Source organism: Dromiciops gliroides, chromosome 1 (assembly GCF_019393635.1).
Source record: "Dromiciops gliroides isolate mDroGli1 chromosome 1, mDroGli1.pri, whole genome shotgun sequence".
In the NCBI taxonomy this organism is placed as follows: Eukaryota; Metazoa; Chordata; class Mammalia; order Microbiotheria; family Microbiotheriidae; genus Dromiciops; species Dromiciops gliroides.
In genome coordinates, this window is record NC_057861.1 from 260,665,196 (window position 1) to 260,688,710 (window position 23,515).

At 35.1% G+C, this 23,515-nt stretch overlaps 1 protein-coding gene across 1 annotated transcript in view; it reads right to left on the minus strand.

The window, feature by feature from the left end:
- Positions 1-3,566: 3,566 nt before the first annotated feature.
- Positions 3,567-23,515, minus strand: part of ALKAL1 (ALK and LTK ligand 1) — a 35,301-nt gene continuing 15,352 nt past the window's right edge. Inside the window, exons 3-6 of the mRNA XM_044004727.1 lie at positions 12,609-12,662; positions 11,055-11,135; positions 8,814-8,890; positions 3,567-3,822 (exon numbers count right to left, since the gene is read on the minus strand). Coding sequence (XP_043860662.1) covers positions 8,826-8,890; positions 11,055-11,135; positions 12,609-12,662 — 200 coding nt within the window. The 3' untranslated portion in view covers positions 3,567-3,822; positions 8,814-8,825. The remainder of the gene's footprint in view (positions 3,823-8,813; positions 8,891-11,054; positions 11,136-12,608; positions 12,663-23,515) is intronic.

Below are 23,515 nucleotides of genomic sequence, written 5' to 3' on the forward strand. Positions count from 1 at the left end.
ATCACACTACTTAATCTCTAGACATTTCAGTTTCTATATCTATAAAATTAAGAGACTATACCAGTTGGTCTTGAAGGATAACTTGGGGGGAAAACTAATTTAGCTAAATTACTTAAGTGACTACTGTTGAATACATGACATGATTTATCTGACTTTATGTACCCTATAGTAAACATTATTGTCCTTACCTATTATTGTTTTTCATAAACATTTTTAAAGTTTTGAGTTCCAAATTATATCCTTCCTTGAGATAGTAAGGAATCACATATAGATAATATATGTGCAATCATGTAAATCAGTACAATATTAAACATTTTATATAAGAAACCTCAAATGCAAGAAAAAATGAAAGAAAGTGGAAAAATAGCGTGTTTCAGTCTGTGTTCAATCAATATCAGTTCTTTCTTTGGAGTGGCTAGAATGTTTCATCATTAGTCCTTTGGGGTTGTCTTGGATCATTGTATTGCTGAGAATAGTTGTCAGTCACAGTTCTTCATCAAACAATATTGCTGTCACTGTGCACAATGTTCTGCTCTCTTCACTATACATAGTTCATACAAGTCTTTCCAGGCCTTTCTGAAATCATCCTGCTCAACATTTCTTACAGCACAATAATATTCAATCACATAGCCCAATAATATTCAATTACAATCATATGCCACAGTTTGTTTAGCCATTCCCCAATTGATGGGCATTCCTTTGATTTCCAATTCTTAGCCACCACAAAAAGAGCTGTTATAAATATTTTTATACAAATAGTTCTTTTTCTCTTGTTTTTGTATGTCTTTGGCATACAACCCCAGCAGCCTCACCTATTATTGTTGTTTAAACTATGAGATTGTTTTTTTCAACAGACAATTAAAATGACCTCTATGCTAAGACTAAGTTAAAATTATACTTCACAAATCTTTTGATCACTTATCTACTCATGAGAAAGAATTTTCTCTTTGGGAACAAATAGTCTTTTATTATCATTGAACATGCTTCATTATATAGTTGAGATTAATAATATAATATCATTTAGTGAATTAAATTATATATAGAGAGAGAGAATTACTATAAAAGAATCCTGATAATTGATTTCAAACACAGAATCTCTAAGTTGGAAGCTATCTTGATGGCCATCGTACTCACACATACAAGAATCCAATTTTACAACATATCTGACATAGACATAGCTTTTACAATGAATACTTCCATCCAGGGAAAACTTATTAACTGCAAAGCAAGTCATTAACTTTTTGGACAGATCTAATGAAATTTTTTTCTAGTCATCAAGCCTAATTATTTTTACAACTTCTACTCTTTACTTTTAGTTGTGCTTTCAGGGGCCAAGTAGAACAATTTTATACCTCTTCTAAAAGACTTAAATATGTGATGAGTTCCCCAAATAATCCTTCATGTTATCTCCCTACCCTCTATCTCACAAAGATTTTACTTCTCCAGGATAAACATTCCCAGTCCTTACAATAAATCTTCATATAGAAAGAACTCAAGGCTCTCAAGATAGTGAATATACTGGTTGCCTTTCTCTTCTCACATTCCATTTTCTCAATGACTTTCCTCAAATGCATCATCTAAAACAGAACACAATAATGCAGATGTGTTTTGAACAGAGCAGATGATTGCATGACTATAATTTTTTTATTCCTGAAAGTGATATCTATCTTAATGCAATCCAAGTTCATATAAGGTTTCTTAGCTACAATATCACACTGTTAACATATTAACATATGTTGGCATATGTAAATCTCTATGCTCTACAGATCTTTGTCAGATTGCTGTTTAATCGTGCTTCTCTTATCTTGTACTTGTGAAGTTGATTTTTGAACCAAAGTGTAAGATTTACATTCATCCCAATTAAATATTTTTAAAGAACATTATTAACAAAATAATGGTGTAGAATGTGAAAAAATAGTATGGGAAACAGTATAGACTAGTAGACTTTGATTCAAAAAGTCCTAAATTCAAATTCTGACTTTGACACTTACTAGCTATATAGTGATAGGTGAATGATTCAAGCTCTCTGAGCTGCAGGAAACACTCTAAGATTATGTTATAAATGTTTTAAAATCTTCCTCAAAGGATGTAGTTTTCATACTGACAAAAATCACAGGATTTTGACATTGTAACAATGTAGTATCTAATTATCTACACTTCATAAGAATTTTTAAAACTAGCTAATCCTCATAGCATACCTTCAGGTTAATAAAATTAATTTCATCATTAATATTTATACCAATAATGAAATACCTGTTGATCATTTCCTGGTTTATTATCAAATTCTCCATCCTATTTATTCCATATTTCTTCATTACAAAATTTTCCCACTAAGGTATTAGTGAAACAACTCTCTGGCACTAAATAGCTTTAAGTAAAAGTTAATTCCAATTTCCATGCAAGCTATCAAACATTATATTAAATAATTTCAAAAGTAAAATCAAGAACCAGAATCTAAAAGCAGGCTTTAAAAAATTCTTTATTTCAACAAAATTTCCAGTCTTTATCATGTATATCATTTGCAATTCTTATCTGTATGCCAGTACAAATGCAACTCATGGTTATCTAAAATAGCTTTGTAAGTATTCCTGAAAGCAAAATGCATTTCTGAACTTTTTATGCAAATTCATATATATATTGGACACATTTGACTATCTGTTAATGGAGGCAATAACTGAAATGGAAAACAGCAATAATTCAAAAGCATGTCTATGTCTTTATAATACCAACATGAACTGTGAAAGAGTGAAAAATATAGCCAATTAGGTAATTTTTCTTTGGTTATAATGGAATTGAGTAGACTGATTTGTTCATTCAATTTACTGTTTGTGTGTGTGTGTGTGTATGTGTGTGTGTGCGTGTGCCTGTCTGTTTTCTGATACTGATTAAACTAAATTTGACGAGGGGGGCATAATCTAGTTTTAGTTGTATATATGGGTGTGCTCAGACAGATATGCACATACATAGTCACACCACATTCCACACATTTTCACCTTCATAAAATAGTACTTCATTCTCCTGCAACAAACACGGGAACAAAATTACCACACTTTTAGCATTAGAGCAACAGCATGAAAGCTAATAGGCAGGGATGGCCCAGGAACATGGCAAATGGGTGCTGGTGCAACATCCACAGAAAGATATATGTCTGGGTGTGCATGGATACTTTATTCACATGCAAGCATCTCATCAAAATTTGCTAATATAAATTAGTAATATAAATATTATTCAATTTAAAAATAAACATCCTAAATTTGAGTAATAATATTATATCTAAAAATAGTGCAAATAAGAAACGTAAGAGCCTGAGAAAAAATATTTAAATAAATTGAAAGAAAGCCACAAATTACAAAAATTAATTCTTACAGGATCATAATAGTGACCAAGTATAATATTGTAAATACTGTTATACAATCCACTCAAATAATTTGCTTTAGTGCTTATATATAATTTAATTTATAAAATTAAATTGCAGATTGAGATAAATATGGAATGTTCCTCAAATAAGAAAATAAAATGTACATAGAAAAAAAAAACAAAATACAAAAAAACAAAAAAAGCCCACATGATGGCCTGGAATTTTTAGAAGACTCCATTTAGAAAGCGGAGGTTAAGGTCTATTTTAATTGACAGCAGTGTGGTATGTATACAAAGATTAAATGAGATAAAAATTTTCATTCTTTAATGCAAGTCAAATAAATTCAAAATTTCCTGCTGTCTTAACCCTATTTAATCATGGAATGAGGCCTTTCATTTTCATTACATCATATACAATTCCAAGGCACTTTTTCTTCAAATTAGGGTCATCTTTTCTGAGACAATCTGTGGGAGGAAAGAAGACAAAAATCCTATTTGACTTGATTTTCATTACTAAAAATAGCATATAAAATTTTAATTCACATATAATTTACTCTTCTTTCACATTTTAGAAAAATCCTTACTATCTTAAATTTAAAGAATTTGTGAAATCATCATCGATTGAGGAAGTAGGGGAGGAAGGAGTATTATCTCTTTTTTTAACTTGAATTTTTAATACAAAGAATAAAAACTAATATTTATTATGTGTTACCCACTCTAAAAGCTACATAATAGAAATAAGAGGGGCAGCTGGTGGCACAGTGGATAGAGCACCAGCCCTGGATTCAGGAGGACCTGAGTTCAAATCTAACTTCAGACACTTGACACTTACTCTAGCTGTGTGACCCTGGGCAAGTAACTTAACCCCAGTTGCCTCACCAAAAAAGAAAAATAAGAAAAGAAATAATAAATCACCCTTTCATGATACAGGGCATCCCAATTAAGGGAAAGATATGTAGAATTCATCATTTGAAAATTTACAAAAGACGTTAAACTAAAACACTAATGGACACTAATAGATCTAACTTAGATTTCTAAATAAGCAATTAGAAGATAGAAGACAACATAAATTCCTTTAGCAAAAAGAGAAAAGGTCTAGTATTTTAAAACAAAATATTTGACACCTCTGTCTTCTAAATGTCTAGCCTTAATAAGATGTAGTTTCATATAAGATTTCAAATTCTAGTAGAGCATATGGATTTTGTGATTTCTTCCAGTTATTTTATTTATAAATTGTTTTCCCTTAAAGCAATTTTATGTTAAAGAAGTTTTTAAAAGTAAATAACAATGGAGCTAATAAAATAATTTTACTATTAATTAATTTGGAGGAGCTTATCAAGTTCATCACAAAATTTGTCCACCTCTGCATCATCAGCAACTACTGCGTACATGTACAATTATCTTCATAGCAGTCTTTTTGTTCATTTTTTCCACAAGCATTACAAGAGAAGGTGACCAAGTAAAAGTGTACAAAGATTAATGAAGACCAATGTGTACAATGAAAGTATATTTCACTAGAAGAACTTGGCTAACAGTGTATATTATATTTTGTGTGAGGAGTAATTTTTATCATCTTTCATTTTATCTATAGGATTATTCACATATAACTAAATTTCATAATGAACCAGATTCAAAAAGTAGCCCTTTATTCTACAAATGGACCAGTTCACTTAAGAATTAACATAGACGGGCAGCTAGGTGGCACAGTGGATAGAGCACCGGCCCTGGAGTCAGGAGTACCTGGGTTCAAATCCGGCCTCAGACACTTAACACTTACTAGCTGTGCGACCCTGGGCAAGTCACTTAACCCCAATTGCCTCACTAAAAAAAAAAAGAAAGAAAGAAAAAAAGAATTAACATAGAACTTTTTTCAAAAAGTAGCCAAAAGCTTGATTTAAGGGTAGTTAGGCAAGAATTTTTATTTTAAAAGCACTTTTTGTTGGATTCAAAACAATAAAGTTAATTTCAGAAAATTTTCATTGTATTTCACCTCTTAATGAGGCCTTTACCTTTACTTGGGTAACTTCTAACTCAGTTTTCAGGATGAAACAACTTTCAAATTGATCATTTATAATAAAAGGGCCATAGAATACTTTGAATGTCTATTATAAATTGGAGTTATCTTTATTGGGATGATCTATAGGGAGGGGATAAAAAGATGCAGTATCATTTTATCTTGATTTTCAAGGTATATAAAGAAAATGAAATTTTAATTAATAAATTATTTTTTATGTACATTTTCCAAGCTTTCAAAGAAACTCTTAATTTTAGGAAGATGACATGCTGTAATATTTTTGGAACTTATAACATTTCTGCTAAAACATTTTAGGGAAGTTAGTCAGTCAAATGCCAGTATACTTGTGTATTTGTGGAAGCTGTATAAGATAAAGGCAGATTTAGTTAGCTCAACTATGTCAGAAATTGAGACTATACGATTTAGGTCCATTCTGATTCATTATACTATAATTCATATCTAAACTTTATAATATTCAGAAAATAAAGAAAAATTAATTTGGCCTGAGCTTTTAAATGTTGCTTACTAATTTTATTAATGTAGTTAATTTTTGCTTTTATATTGATTTGAATAACACCCTAATGTGTCAGCCTAAAGGTTTTCTTTAATGGACTTCTCCATGGTGCTGAAAAGTTCTAAAGACTACTAAAAAGACTATAAATTCAAAAGATCATTGACAAATTAAATATTTTATTATTTGGGAGTTATTTTTCTTGGGTGTACATATTCTATTTTAGGATAGAGCACATTTAAGTTTGCACCAATTTTCAGTAGCTAATTCAGAGTCCTACCTAAATGCAATCTCCTAAGGAAGAAAAGATATACTTTTGGGACCTTTTAAAATATCCTTTTGGATAAATTAAGCCTGCCAGATTTCAAACAGGTAGGCAAAATCTGATTCATCACTTTGCTCATGTCCAAGTGATAGGCTGACATTAAAAGGTCTTCCTTATTTCATTTTAATTTTTTCTACCACTTTTTCCTTCCTCTCAATATAGCTACCCATGTTACCTGAAGCAAATAGGCTTTTTGAGTTTAACTTTAACTTTACAACATATTTTAATAATTTACAATTTTAAATACTATTAAACATATCTGTTTTCATAATGTCTTTCTGGAACTGACCACACAAATGGTCCACATACACATACAATTTCCCAAACATAAGTAGTCTTGTCTTTGTAATGAATACTGAATCCATCTCATTCTCTATCTCTAATACCCACACAGGTGGACTACTTCAAAAGGCTACTCGTCCAACTCTATGTCACATTCTAAAAGATATGCATTCTTTATCTGTTTGTGTTTTTCCCTCTATGTGTGGATAATTAGGCTGAAGCCTTTTAATATTCTGGAGCTTGATGCAATAAATAACACTGCACCCCAAACCAGGAGAATGAAGAATACCTCACTACTCATTAAATGAAATTATATTTTTGTAAAGCATGTTGAAAGATGGCAACGCATTAAATAAATTTGTTTTGTTTTGTTTTATTATTTGTTTTTTTGTTGGACAATGAGGATTAAGTGACTTCCCTAGGGTCACACAGCTATTAAGTGTCAAGTGTCTGAGGCTGGATTTGAATTCATGTCCTCCTGAATCCAGGGCCAGTGCTTTATCCACTGCACCACCTAGCTGCCCCCCTCACTAGATAAATTTGAAGCAGTATTATACGTAGGGAATCTTTTTTTAGTTTGAATTGTGCCCATCCAAATCAAGCATATATCACCCTTTTGTGTCTCATTTCATATATAAATTATAAAATTATCATTATCATCGCCATCTAAAGCAATAATTTGATGATACTCTAAATGTGAAGATTTGACTCCCTTTCCAATGGCCTGTGAGTTGCTATGACACTAAAGGTACCAAACAGTATATCAATCAATAAGAATTTACTAAGCACCTATTCTGTTCTAAGACTAACTGACACACTGGAAACACAAAGATAGAAACAAAAAAGTCCATGTCCTCAAGGACTTTATATTCTACCCAAGAAGAAAATGTACATGTATAAGTAAATAGAATGTGATTTGGGACATGCTAACAACTGAGTGGGATTTGTTAGTAAAAATCCTCATGTAGGAAATGACATTGATCAGATCTTTGAAGGAACTCTGTATTCTAAGGGCAGAGGTGAAGTAGGAGTTAATTCCTAGCAGGGCTAACAGTCTGTGCAAAGGCATTGACATGGAAGATAAAAATGACATACAATTATCAGCAAGTAGACCAGGTTTGACTAGAACATATATTGTAGGAGTAATAGTAGTAAAAATAACTTTGAAAAGACACACTGAAGTGGGATTGTGAAGGGTTTTGAAAGCCAAAGAAAAGAGTCTATATTTTTTCCCAAGAGGCAATAGGAAGCCACGGGAACTTTTGAGATGCACAGTCCGGAAACGAATTAAGAAGCCACTGAAATGTAACGGGCAAAGGGAACAAGGGTTTAAACTATGGAGTCACTATGTGAGTAGATAGAAGAGAACAAATATAAGAGGTTCTTGCTATGAATGAAACCAAAAGATATGGGGAAGTTGTAGCTTAATGGAAGCATAGCCTCCTTGAAGAGGTAAAAAAGGTGCTGGCAGTTAGTTTCACTGTACCTCTACAGGCAACAAAAATATCTTTGCTTGACCTGGGGTCATCTTGTCATGATCAGGATGAAGATATGCAAAAACAAACCCACCTTGAAGAAAAGCATGCCTTATTAACCAGTGTCTTTTGCAGAGGCTGAAAAGATAGAAAAATTCTAGGAAGAGCTTGATAAAATCATACAAGTAAAGTCAATGGATATGTTGATATTTAGTGGCTTCACTGTAAATGTATAAGCAAAAAAGGCTGACATACATATATGTGTATACATATGTATATACACACATAATACATATGTACAGTCGAAAATTTGGTTTGAGGTTAAAAAGTGAAATATGCCAAAGGTTTGTATACTATTCAGGAGTTTGTATGTCATTAACACTTTCTGGGGAAGCTGGGTGGCACAGTTGATAAAGCACTGGCTCTGGATTTAGGAGGACCCGAGTTCAAATCCAGCACCAGACACCTGACACTTACTAGCTATGTGACCCCGGGCAAGTCACTTAATCCTCACTGTCCTGCAAAACAAAACAAAACAAAAAACACTTTCTTGGGGAACAAAAGTGTTACTGGTTTTATGTGATTTGGTCTGTGACTATCAATATCAGCATATGACAATGATTACAGCACTACATACGTTATAGGTAAATTAATTTTCCATTTCTGGCAAATGACAATTTACTTTAGTTCTTAGTTCTCCCTGGTACCAGGCAATAGAATTAGAACATTGTAAGTTAAATGAAAACTACATGTTGGATTAATTAGCTTCATGCTACTATATTAGTCACATCCTGATGATAAGCCAGGAAATGCAGCAGAAGGATGTGACAAAAATAGGTACATACTTACATGCCAGATTTTCTAAGGCTGTGTACACAGCGGGCTCAGTGCTAACCTTGTTAGCAATCTTGCACATCTTTTGTAATCTATACAAAAATAATTAGGAGAAAATGGTTCATTTGAGATAATGTACAACTAGGAAATTCAACAGTAGTTATCATTTTTCATTGTGCATAATCGTTATATTATCATATGCAACTAAATAAAAATAAATACCTTTGAAGGCAAAATGTTTGGTCTTTATTTCTTTTGTATCCCCCATTTGCAATGAATACTTGTTTCACATGTAGTTGGCACTCATCAAATTCTTGCTTAATTAAGTAACTTTGCTTGGCTTTCAAAGTGATTTTATTCATCTACATATATAATGAGCTATTCTAAAGCTGATTTAGTTCTGTAAACAGTTTTTCTTTAAGATAATATTTTATTTTCTTCAACACAAGATTATAGTTTTAGAAAAGAAAACTCTGAGACTTCTAAAAACTGCCTATTATATTACATAATAGTAAGTATGATATTTTAATGTTCATTGAAGTGGTCAACCACCACCTCATGCAGAAACTCCCTCAACAGTATTACAAATAGTAGTCATTCAACCTCTGCTTGAAATATTGGAGAGTTAGGAAATTCTTTACCTCTCAAGACATCCCTTCCCATTTATGGTTACTGAGTCAATTCTTGACAATGTGTAATGTAATATAATATAATTGAGCACAAAAAAAATCATAAAACTCCGCTCCAGTCTTCACAACACACACACAATGAATCCTCCATTTTATATAAGACCCCAAAGGACTTCTTTTGTACAGTAAAGAGAAGACATGACATCCTTTAAAGACTCTATGAGAAACCTTGATATCTATGGTATTTTGAAATCTATGAGAACCTTGATATAAATCATAAAGTGGGGATCAAAAATAAATTAAACATTGTAAGAAGATTGTGGGTGGGGTACTGAGAAGGAACACAAGCACTCAAGGATCACAAATCAAGCAGTTGCTCACAAGCAAGCATGCCTGTAGCACCCTAGCTCTTAGTCCCACAGGGAAGCATAAGTAGTGGTTCAGGCTTATGGTGAGATGAGAAACCCAAGTGAGAACACAGAGCTCTGTGTCCCTACTATTATATCTGTCTGTTGCTGCAAAGCAGATTCACAGGGACTAAGAGAAGTCCTTCAGTGGGTGCTCTGGACTGTGAACCCCTTCCTTGATCAATGGCACATTGGGATTAGAAAAGTGTTAACCTTGCATAGTCTGCATAAAGATGTCTGAACTGGGGCAGCGAGGTGGCAAAGTGAATAGAGCACTGGCCCTGAAGTCAGGAGGACCTGAGTTCAAATCCTGCCTCAGACACTTGACACTTACTAGCTGTGTGACTCTAGGAAAGTCATTTAACCCCAATTGCCTCACCAAAAAATAAAAATAATAAAAAAAAAAAAGATGTCCGAACTGGTCATTATCAGGAAAGTCTTGTATTCCTTGTCTAAACTAAGCTGGCAAAACAAATTATTGGGTACACAGTAATTTTCTGGTACATAGGCTGGCCAACCAGTGTTCAAGCACTTTTGTCAGCTAGGGCCTAGTAATAGGACAATCCTCACAAATATATGTAGTCATTCTTTTCTATTCACTCATTTTATTTTCATCAGAATACATGCTTATATGAAACTATTATATGAAGGAAGATGGAGGATATATATTTAAAATTATATCATCTTAATATTTTACTTGAAAATATCATTACTTTCAGCAACTTAGGTTTCCAGAGGAACATATTCAATATATTTTTAAAATCAGTCTTCATTACTCAGGAGAATATGCAACCATCCATTGTATGTGTGGTTTTATACTAGGAGCTATAATGATACTTCCTTTTGTTTTTCAGTTATTATTTTGTAAGGAATTTTGAACTTTTAATTCAGATAACATTTTATCATCACTTGGATAGAGCATATTTTCCTGCCAGATATTTTAAAAGATGATAAAAGACTTAAAAGCTGATGACAATCCATTTGGGTCTTGATGGAATCTGGATTTTTAAGGTTTGGGTATATTCCCATTTAGAAAATGGTACCAATCAATATATTTACAATAGGATACAGTACTCAAATTTTGTCAGTTGTATAAATAATACCACACAGTATTTAGTCTATTGCCTTTCAAGTGTCAGGAGCATGTGGTTAAAGATAATGTGCATTTATTGTTGGAAAAAGATTACATTTAAAGAAAAAGTACTTTCAGTCTTACTTACAAGCCGGTATAGTGCAATCCCTAGTATTGTGATACAGTCGATGGAAGTGTTTGCTACATTCAGCTGAAAATGTGACTGGTCCTATTTAATAGTAAAAGAATGTTTATTATAAACAGAGAGCCATTATCCAAACTACTTTGCTAGCACTTTATTGACAGGTATAATGTAGCTGCATAGTTCACAACCCTGCATTCCCTTAAAAGAGCTTGACCATTCTCCTATGCCCTTATCCCTCCACTGTGGAAAGAAGCAAATCAAGCCTTATCATAAACTATTAAAAAAAAACAAAACCTTTCCAACTTTGCTGTCCATTATTCATAGCTTACATAATGGAACATCTACTTATTTTCAGGGGGGGCTCGTTAGTATATTGGTGGGGCAAACAGTAGTGGGGCCTAAACAGAACTATACATATTGGGTCTTTATTTTCTTTATGTTTGTTTCCATGGGAATTTCTATTTATAGAAGAGAGTTATATTGTCTAAATCTAGACATTCATATTCTGTTAGGCTTTCAAATTAAGAAATAAAAAAGCAGCAAGAAACTTTAAGGTGTCTCTGGATGAACAATTGTCAAAGTGTGTGAATTTTTTAGGGAGTCTATGAAGTCAAAACAATTTTTAAAACAATACCAAGATGTTTGAATTTCTAATATAGTAAATGTTGATAGATATAGACCACATAAACAAAAGGTCTATGAGAGGTCCTCAATAATTTTTAAAAGGGATGATAAGGATTAAGACCAAAAAGTTTGTGAATCACTGCCAGGTGATTCTCAAACACCCTACTTTCAATAAAGGCCACATCTCAACCTACCATCAAATGATCATCCTTTTTCTTTCAAAAAAAAAAACTCAAAAGGAGATAACACATTTGAATATGCAACTGAATTAGTGCATTGATAAAGCATCACAGTGTTTAATATTATCAGAGAAGTCTTAATTGAACTCTTGCTGCTTTCCCAAACCACTAGTTCTCTCCTACAATTCTGATGGGTTTTTGTTGTTGTTGTTGTTGTTGTTTTGTTTTGTTTTGTTTTGGTGAGGCAATTGGGGTTAAGTGACTTGCCCAGGGTCACACAGCTAGTAAGTGTGTAAAGTGTCTGAGGCCATATTTGAACTCAGGTACTCCCAAATCCAGGGCCAGTGCTCTATCCACTGCGCCACCTAGCTGCCCCAATTCTGATGTTAATTATGTTCTCATTTAAGGTTTAAACCAGAAGATCATGGATTAGATAGGATTCTGATCTTGGAATAAGGAAGAATTACATTCAAATTCCACATCAGTCACTACTATCTGTGCAATCTTCCTCTTTGAGTCTCAGGCTTTCTATTTAAGAGATCCAGATTCAATGACCTCTAAAATTCCTTTTTTTTTTGCTCTAAATTTTTGATCCTATGGGAAGTCTGACATGATAGGAAAAAACAAGAGCTTTACTATTATCTTCCCCAATTTTTATGTGATATATAATGTATTATAAATGATGTTGAATATTACTTTTTGCTTTCTTAAGTTATGACATATTGAAATCTTATGAAGAAAACAAAGTTTTTACCTGTAAAATGCTTTATGAACTTCTCCTTTAAGTTCAAATCCCTTGGAAGTATTTCTACAAAGAAAATGTTATTTTAATTGTTTTAAAATATTTTAAATACTGAAATAAATACACAATTATATTATTAATTTTATGCAAAAATGATTTTATCCACTAAACATGCAAACTGGTGGAAATTTATTCCCACAGTTAGGACTTTTATACTGTAATGTAAATCCAAGTATACACGACCTTATTGAAATTGTTACTGTTGCATTCTTAGCCTTGTGCCTATAGGCTACTTTTTTATTTTATAAACATGTTATGGGCCCAGAGCACCCCAGAAGTTCTCTGGGTCACATCAAAGAACCTTCTCCTTGAGAAACTAATCCAAAGGATAGACACACCTAAAGAGATAAGTGGAACCAAATGGGACTGAGCTAGCTCTGAACCCCCACCCTTCATTCCAGTCTCCCTCACCCCTGGGGAGATAAATTTGGGTGTGGCTGCTGCCTTTGTGTAGAGATGGCTTGAGAGATGTACAGCCACCCCTCAACCAACTCCTCCAGCCACCACCAGTGGGGAATGGTCCTCCCTAAGGGAACTTTCCAGTCAGACAATCACCTCATCAGACCACCATCAGTCCTCTATAAAATTATCTACCTGTCTCCTGCTCAAGGAAATTGGTATCTCAGAGCTATGCTCTGTGCCATGCCTTTCTCCCCATGAAAAGTTCAATGATTTCTCTCTTGGTTTCCCTTCCCTTCCCCATCCCTAAATAAACTACTATCTTATTCTAATTGCTTTTGTGTGCAAGAGGGTATAATTCTTTAAAGAGGAATTCCCAAGGACCCAGACTCCTACCCTTACCCCAAACCCCAAACCCCTATCCCTATCCCAAACCCCCTACCTATTTTCCCCATGTCATATCATTAAAAAAATCTTAATAACAGAGCTATAATACAGAATTTGAGTCATCTTTTGGGTTTTGATTTGAGAATGGTAATTTGCACAAAAAGACCCTAGGACGTGGTAGATAGAAGTGTGAGAACCAAGAAAGCATGAGGTGAGCTTTCTGAGATTTCGAAGGTCAGATTGGAAGTTACCTCTATTCACAGACCGCCTTTAGGTCATGTCAATCAATGGACTTGAATGCGACCAGCCAATTAGCTTGGAGCTGTGTGTGGGGACTGCCACGATTCCTGTTCCACAGAGGACTTCAGGGGAACTGGCTGGAACCCTCTCTCTGACTTGGGAAGCATGAACTACTAGGTGGAGGCAGGTTTTCCTCCCTCTCTCCCATGTAGATCTGGGTTAGGGCTTTTCCATTCTTTCAGAGACATGTGCTCTCTTTCTCTCTTTATCAGCTTCTAAGATACTTTAATAGATGCTTAAAATCCTAAACTGTTGCTGAATTTATAAGTAAACCTTAGGTAGTTCTCCCCCCACACATGGGGGTGGGGGGGTGGCAGGTAAGGACACACACACATTAGATTTTAGTCATCACAGAAAGATGGCTGTGAAATCAGGTTTGGGAGGGGCAGCTAGGTGGTACAGTGGATAAAGCACCAGCCCTGTATTCAGGAGGACCTGAGTTCAAATCCAGACTCAGACACTTAACACTTACTAGCTGTGTGACCCTGGGAAAGTCACTTAACCCTCACTGCCCCTCCAAAAAAAAAAAAGAAAGAAAGAAAGAAAAAGAAAAGAAATCAGGTTTGTGTTCTGCCTCTGACATACACTAGCTCTGTGTGATCATAGACAAGTCACATCTCAGTGACCCAAGTGATTCTCTAAGACTATGAATTACAGATGTGCTATTAATCTTCATTGGTATAAGCAGACTTTGTACCCAGTATTCCTAAAATTTATGAAATCACAAGTCTGGAGGGGGAAAAAAGGAATATCATTTTACTGGACTGGAAATTAGAAAACAAGAGTTCTATTTCTGGAACTACACAGATGTACCATAATATTTCTTCCTGCCTCAAAAACAAACATTATAAAACTCTTTAAGTTCCTTAGAGACAAGCACTATATATACACAGAAACATTAAAATTCAAATTACTCCCATTATTATTATTCACAGAATAGGAAGATCTGGGTTCAAGCCCTACCTTTGACCAATACCAGCAGAGTCCTGCTGAGGAAGTAATTAAACTTCTCAGTATTTTATTTGACCCTCACGGCTCTAAGTTGCAGAGGTGATGACCTGCAATGTTAGAGGGGTTTCCTAACCTAGGAATTCCCTATACCAGTGAAAACATAGGTGTGATGTCCATCCCTATCCCCTAATTCAGTACTATGCAGTTCTTCAATGAGCTCAACTGGAATCCAGTGCATTAGGGTCAATGGGATTCCAGCACTTTTCCTTCCTTAAGGACAAATCAGTGCCATTCCAAAAAGCCCCTGCTTTGGCTGTTATGTTTAGGCAGTCAAGGGGCATGATGAATGAAGGGCTGGATTTAGAATAAGGTACACGTGAATTTGAATCCTCCCTCCCACACAATAACCACAATATCTGTATGACCTTTGGTAAGTCACTGATCTTGTTTCTTCTTGTGGAAAGTGGAAAATAGCACCTACATCACAGAATTGTTGTAAGGATCTAGCTTAGATAACACTTGTAAGGAGCTTTTCAAGCTTTAAAGGGCTATATAAATGCTAGCTTTAATTAGTCACTTCTACCACCAACACCCTAGGCTTTAGGAGAATCTTCTTGTCAGGACAATCTTAGATCTAGTTATGTAAATTAAATGTGTAATAGGAGCAGCTAGGTGGTGCAGTGGATAGAGCACCGGCCCTGGATTCAGGAGGACCTGAGTTCTAAATTGACCTCAGATACTTGACACTTAGTAGCTATGTGACACTGGGCAAGTCACTTAACCCCAATTGCCTCACTAAAAAAAGGGGGAAAAAAAGTGTAATAGCTCTCCTTGCCTCCTTACTCCAAAAGTGATTACTATAATAATGATGAAGATAGCTTGCATGTATATATCGCTCTAAGATATTAAAAGGACATTCTTCACAGCACTGTGTGGAAGGTAGTACAAGCATTATTCCTATTTTACAGATAAGAAAATGGACAGGTCAGAGATACCCTTTCATACAAAACTCTATCTTAATTTAAAATCTAGATTTTTTTACACTATATGTCACTCTGCCACAAACTTGTTACAGAATTACTTCTAGCTACCTAAAAAGGAGGTGCACATACTATACATATAATAGGGAGAGGGATATCTATTACCCATACACATTATTCTGGGCCACCATTCAGTATGGCATTACCCCAGAAGTGGGAATTCTTTCACCCAGAAGTTATTCCTGTCCTGGAGGCCAGTGAATGACAAGGGAGAATGTAGGCATTTACCCATTGTAGACGGTTTAGTAGCAACCAGTCAGCACATCTTCATAAAACAGGTATAGGCTTAACTAAAGGGAATTAATGATAGTCCTTAACTCTATTCCATTAATAATCCAACTAGCAGCTTCACATTATATGCAAGAAAGAATTAGGTTGTCAGAATACTTAGTGATTAAAAAAAACCCCGCATCTTCTTTATGTGAATCTGCTAGTGCTCTCCCATACAACCACAAATTTATTCACTAAAGTCAACCATTCCTTCATAATTCAGAAAGTATTCACAAGTATACACTATGCTACCATACACAGCAAATTGGTCTCTGTGGTGTCAATATTCTATGTGATATTTAGCAAGGTAACCGGAGTGATCCTTTCTGGGAAGCAAGCCAGCTGAATGTAGTATAAGATTTTATAAATACTTTTATTGGCTAAAAGCAATTTGAAAATGTTGTTTGTTCTATAGAAATAAATGTGTCCCACCAATAATTTAATTATATTTTCCTATAATATGATTTTTAAAATTCTGTGCTCCCTTTGACCTAGATATCCCATGTTCATTCCAGGCCCCCAGGAAGGTTTATATATATATATATATATATATATATATATATATATATATATATATATATATATATATATATATATATATATATATATATATATATATATATATATATATATATATATATATCTGTGTGAGGGGGCAGCTAGGTGGCACAGTAGATAAATCACCAGCCCTGGATTCAGGAAGACCTGAGTTCAAATTTGGCCTCAGACACTTGACACTTACTAGCTGTGTGGCCCTGGGCAAGTCACTTAGCCCTTATTGCCCCACAAAACAAAACAAAAAACAAACAATAAAAACCATGTGTGTGTGTGTGTGTGTGTGTGTATGTATGTATATGTGTGTATACATATCTATTAAATCTGTACAGCCAAGTAGTCAATAACTTAGGTCAATTATTTAAATAGTCCTTTGGGTCTGAGATAGGTGGATATTTAAAAAGGTGTGTACATTTTATGTCTTCTTTCTTCTCACCTCCTAGCTTCTAAACTTTTCTCAAGACTTACTGGTTCTCTTTTGATTTTATTGTTCACACTCCTCCCTTCCTCTTCACTTGAATACCTATTGTTCCAATTTAGGCACATTCTAAGATCTGCCTAGCTGATTTTGCCTATAGTCTTTCCCTTCTCAAATCTATCCTTTACATAGATGCCAAAATTATCTTTCTAAAATAAGTCACAAACCTGCTCAAAAAACTTGAGTGATTCTTCATTGACTAGACAAATTCATTAACCTGCCTTTTAAAACCCTTTCTGATAGGGTTTCAATTTACCAGTTCTTCCTTATTTCACTCTCCTTTTACCATGTTATAACAAAACTAGACTTCTGGCTCTTCCTCAATTTCTTTACCACATTGAATCATCATAAGCCATCTCTCCCTTCACCCTTCCACTCATTCTTGAATTATATTCCCTTCACATCTCCACCTGTTGAAATTTTGCCAATTGGGATGTTACCTCCCATGTTTTCTTTGATATGCAGAGTCCAAACTATTTTTAGAAGAGTACACAGGTTTTATAGGATGTGAATTTGGAATGTACAGTATCTGTAACATTTCAGTGCTTTTCAACCACTTAAGTATAAAGAAGACTGTTTAAATATTTGTAAATCATTTTAGTTGGATCATATATAGTCATGTTGAACCATACTCTGCATAGAACTGGGCATTGGAGACATTCAGAATGATTCAGAGTCACGTTTTGCCTTTTACCACATATATCAAAGCAGAAAGATTCAAAATGTCCTCCACAGTCTACAAGGATGTTCACAAAAGAACAAAGTATCTGTAATGAGCTAATGTAGAAAACTAAAGAAATTCTCACTCAGAAGTAGTTGATTTTTAAACAATATTTTCCCCTATTTCTGAAATACATGACAGGAAAGATTTTTTTCCAAACCATTTTTCAAGTTTAACTCCTTCTATTTGAAGATCAGTTTTGTTAAATTTGGGGGTTTTATTCACTTTTTTTTAAATGTAAGATTGACATTTTCAAAGATAAGTATAGGGACTGGGTGTGTTATTTCCTTGGTACAAGTAGCTTCTAGGTAAGAATATGTCCACTACCAAAGTAAGTCATCTCCTTCCACAATACAATACACATTTACTAAGTACTCACTATGTGCTAAGAATTGTGTTAAATGCTTCTCTGAAACTTAGAGTCTAAGAGAGTTGAACGTAATACTGAGAAGTTAAGAGCCTTGCTCCGGTTTATGCAGCTAACATGTATGAGAGGTAGATGAACCTGGGTCTTCCTAGATTTGAGGTCAGCTCTCTATACACTACACCATGCTGCCAGTATCTTATATCCATAGACTGATACTCCATGAAGGCAGCTAAAGGAGGGAGGATAACAGTGTTGCTCTTCTCAAGTTGTTTTAATGGCATTTTTAGGTAAGGGCTGAATGATTATTGTCATCATTTTCTTCATGAAAATACCAGATTCCTGGAGAGAGTAACAAGTGAATAGATCAATGGTAAATAATCCCTTTGCCAAATTATGCTCATATGCAACAAAGGAATAGTAGACGTTTGGTCTAAGTGCTAATATTGGTACCTATGAAATATAAGACCTAAAAGAAGAATTACAGCACATTTGGTAGATCCTGTATGTAGGAGCTAGGGTTGAATAGGGACAAGAACTACATGGGATTGGAAGACATGGACAGTTTATGTAATATACATAGGGAAAAATACACATTTTGATAAGATTATAGCTCTGTTGAAACTAAAAAAAAGATGCAAAAATTAACAACAACTAAAATTTTCCTGCTTCAAGGACTTCGGCTGTTTGTAGTCAACAAGCACTGCTTAATATCTGTTCACCTTTGACAGCTGTGATCATTTTTTTTCCAGAAACAAATAAATCCTTAAAACTTCCCTATTATGTTCAAATCACTGTGCCCCATGAAGATTTTGGTACTTTATTAAGCATGCTAATAATTAATTTGAATTCATCTGACAATAATTTTAATACAAATCATGTCCTTTTCAAGCAACATTTCTATAGCCAAAATTGATTAAGCAGTCTAAAAATAGGTACTTAGAAATAATCACACAGAAGGATAAAATTCTAAGGTAAAAAATAAAAGGTAGGGGAGGAGGAATTTTATGATTCTCAGAAAGAGGAATAGATGACTCCTGACACAAATAGATCTTATGTGAAAATACCCAGATTTTGAATCACTAGGTATGACTTTCATCTTTCTCACTTCAAACTTTTACATGGTCAATACCTTGACCTATGTGCACTGCTTACTAGATGAAGTTCCCAATGAAATACATATAGTAGAAAAGAATGACTGTGTATTTGATGAATAAAAATAAAGGTCTTTTACAGCCCCTATCAGTCAATCAACAAACATTTATTGAACACCTACTACAGGTGAAGAACTAGACTAAGCACAGGGGATACAAATAGAAAAGTTAAAAGACAATCCCCCCCCCAAAAAGACAATCCCTACCCTTAAAGAGATTATGTCTCACAAAGGGGATACTCAAAGATAAGTAAATAGAGGGTATGTAAATAATAAATATATAGTGATGAAGGGGTGAGGAGAGAGAATTAACAATCTAGTAAAAAAAAACACCATCTCAAAGTATGTAGCACTTGAACTGAGCTTTTAAAGGAGCTACAGGTTCCAAGAGGGGGAGGTAAAAAGAGCATTAAAGGCGCTGAGGCAGGAGATTTATTGACTTGTGCAGGGAACAAACAGCAAGCAAGTCAGTTTGACCAGAGCATAATGTACCTGAGAGCAACCAATGCATAGATTAGGCTGGAAAGAATCAGGTTATGGTGGACTTTAAATGCAAAAGAAAGAAATTTTTATTTTATCCTGAAAATTAGGAACTCCTAAAGTTTCCTAGTGAAGACAATGGTCAAACCTATACTTAAGGAACATCCACTTTGCAGTTGTGTGGAACATGTGTTAGAGAGGTTTGAAACTAAATGCAAAGAATCCAGTTAAGAAGCAATTCCAATAGCCATTTCAAGAAGTTATGGCGGGGCAGCTAGGTGGCCCAGTGGATAGAGCACTGACCCTGGAGTCAGGAGTACCTGAATTCAAATCCGGCCTCAGACACTTAACACTTACTAGCTTTGTGACCCTGGGCAAGTCACTTAACCCCAATTCCCTCACTAAAAAAAAAAAGAAGAAGAAGAAGAAGTTATGGGACACTGGGCTGAGGTGGTTGTGGTATGAGTAGAGAAAACAGCATTGATCTCAGTTTCTGAGACAGAATCAATATCACTTGGCAACTTATAGGACATATTTGGTTGAGGAGGGGGAGATAGGTGGTGAATAGAGTAGAGGTTATATACCTAGGTAACTGCAAATATAGTATTTTCCTTGACAGTAAGAAGAAAGTTAGAAAGCAGATTGAGTTTAGTGGGAAAGTTAATGATTTCTATTTTGACCATGTTCCATTTGAGATGCCTTTGAGATATACAGGTAGAGATGCCCAAAAGTCAGTTGCAAATATGGGATGGAGCTAAGGAGGGAGAGAAAGGTCTGATGTATAAATTTGGGAGTCAACTACATAGAGATCATAGTTGAATACATGGAAGTTGATGAGACCATGAAGAGAGACAGATACAGAGAGACAGACAGAGAGAGACAGAGAGACAGACACAGACACAGACACAGAAAAAGAGAAAGAGGCAGACAGAGACAGAGACAGAGTGCTGACAGAGCCCTGAAGTGGAGCTACCATGACCAAAATGTGATACGAATGAAGAACCTGAAAAGGAGATGAAGGAAAAAATGGTTTAATAGGTAGGAAGCCTGAATGTGCTTCAAAGTGTCATTTACTGGACCGAAAGTAAAATTATCTTAAAAATTTCTTCACTACTGTATTCACTACTGTACTTCATTACCAAGATGAGAGAACAGTCTCAAAGAAATAAATACTTGCCCCAAATCACAAAGATAGTAAGCTAAGACTTGGGCCCAAGGCTTCAGACTTTAGATGCAGGACTCTTTAAAGTCAGCCACAATTGCCTCTTCCCTAGAGTAACACTGAAAGTCTAAGCAGTTATCCCAGTGATTCTGCTATTATTCAAAATCTTTTTTGGAATTTCCTCTGTTTCTGGTGCATACAATTAATAAAGTGAATTAGTTACATTGCATTGTAGCACTCTTTACATAAATTATATATAAAAACATTCTTGTTTGTGATATTCATAAGTGATCTTTACTTTGCCTTAAATAATTAAGAATATAACTAAATAGAAATCACTTCTATAAGTATGAACTTTTAATTCTCTGATGCTATCATATATTTTGAGGGTTATGGAAATCATAGTGTCAGATAATTTATCATAATAGAAAAGCATGCAAAGATCATGAAGACACAAATTACTAACAGATTAAAATGGTAGCTACAGATAACATCATAGATAAGAGAGTTTCAAAGTTTAAATGCCTCCCTAAGTAGTTATCAATCAAAATCAATAAACTAATATAGAAACATTTTAGTATCTTATATGTACCAGTATTTGTACAAGTGCAAATGATATAAAAATCCATACTCTCAAGAATATTTACATGCTAATAGAAGAGACAATAAATATGCATATAAGTATGTACAGAATATAAATAATGAAGACAAGGTAGTTTGGGAGACTGGGAACTAGAAGTTGTGGGGATCAGGAAGGCTTCATATAAATATCAGTGTTGGAATTTTGTGTTAAGAAAAGAACCAGTGGGAGCAGCTAGGTGGTACAGTGGATAAAGCACTGGCCCTGGATTCAGGAGGACCTGAATTCAAATCTGACCTCAGACTTGACACTTACTAGCTGTGTGACCCTGAGCAAGTCACTTAACCGTCATTGCCCTGCAAGAAAAGGTAAGGTAAGGTAAGGTAAGGTAAGGTAAGGTAAGGGAAGGGAAGGGAAGGGAAGGGAAGGGAAGGGAAGGGAAGGGAAGGGAAGGGAAGGGAAGGGAAGGGAAGGGAAGGGAAGGGAAGGGAAGGGAAGGGAAGGGAAGGGAAGGGAAGGGAAGGGAAGGGAAGGGAAGGGAAGGGAAGGGAAGGGAAGGGAAGGGAAGGGAAGGGAAGGGAAGGGAAGGGAAGGGAAGGGAAGGGAAGGGAAGGGAAGGGAAGGGAAGGGAAGGGAAGGGAAGGGAAGGGAAGGGAAGGGAAGGGAAGGGAAGGGAAGGGAAGGGAAGGGAAGGGAAGGGAAGGGAAGGGAAGGGAAGGGAAGGGAAGGGAAGGGAAGGGAAGGGAAGGGAAGGGAAGGGAAGGGAAGGGAAGGGAAGGGAAGGGAAGGGAAGGGAAGGGAAGGACCAATAATCTTTAAGGCAAAAGTGAGAAGAGAATGTATGGGGGATAGTAAGTACAGAGGCACTGAGATAGGGGATGGACTGTGATGTATAAAGTACAGAGAGAAAGCTAGTTTTGATAGTTCATGAAGTAGTGGTGGTAGCAATATACAATGAGGTTAGAAAGATAATCTAGGGTCATGTTTTGAGGGGCTTGAAAAATTAAATACTTTATATTTACAATATATTATATAATATATTTGTATTTTATCCTAGAGACAATGAGAGCTACTGGAGTTTATAGAATAGGGGAGGGACATGGCCAGATTTGAGCATAAGGAAAATTATTTTGTCAGTGTGGAAAATGAACTGGACTGGAAAGAAGAGGCATAGAGAATGATTTGAAGGTTGGTATAATAACCTAGGAAAGAGCTGATGAGGGCCTGAACTAAGGACGTGACTATCTGAGTAGTCAGAAGTGGTTAGATGTGAGAGATATTTGAAGCAAACATCCAGTTCAAATTCAGCCTCAGATACTTGACAGGAGCTGTGTGACCCTGGGCAAGTCACTTATCCCTGATTGCCTCACCAAAAAAAGAAAGAAACAAAGAAAGCCATTTTGGGGCAGCTAGATGGTGCAGTGGATAGAGCACCGGCCCTGGATTCAGGAGTACCTGAGTTCAAATCCAGCCTCAGACACTTAATACTTACTGGCTGTGTGACCCTGGGCAAGTCGCTTAACCCCAATTTCCTCACTAAAAAAAACAAACAAACAAACAAACAAAAAAACCATCCAAAACTAATTGACCATGTGAGGTGAGACGGAGTGAAGCTTCAAGGATCACTCCAAAGTTATAAATATAGGAGAAAGGAAGAATTATGATGCCTTTGACAAATATAGGGATGCTTAAAAGTGTTGTCATTTAGGAAAGTTAATGTGCTCTGTTTTAAACATGTCGAGTTTGATGTATCTTGGGGACACCTAGCTTGAGATGCCCAATAAGTAATTGCTGATACAGTATTGAAGCTTTTGAGACTGGGCCTAGGTATATAGATCTGTAAGGCATCTGTAAAGAGGTAATAGTCTTACCTTTGGAATGAAATCAGGCATAAGTATAGTTGCTTTTTATTATATATCAAAATCAGAGCCATAATACAAATCAGTAATGATTACAAGCATACTGAAAATCTGTTCTTTGAATTATGTTTGGAATATTATATCTGCCTTCTAATAACTT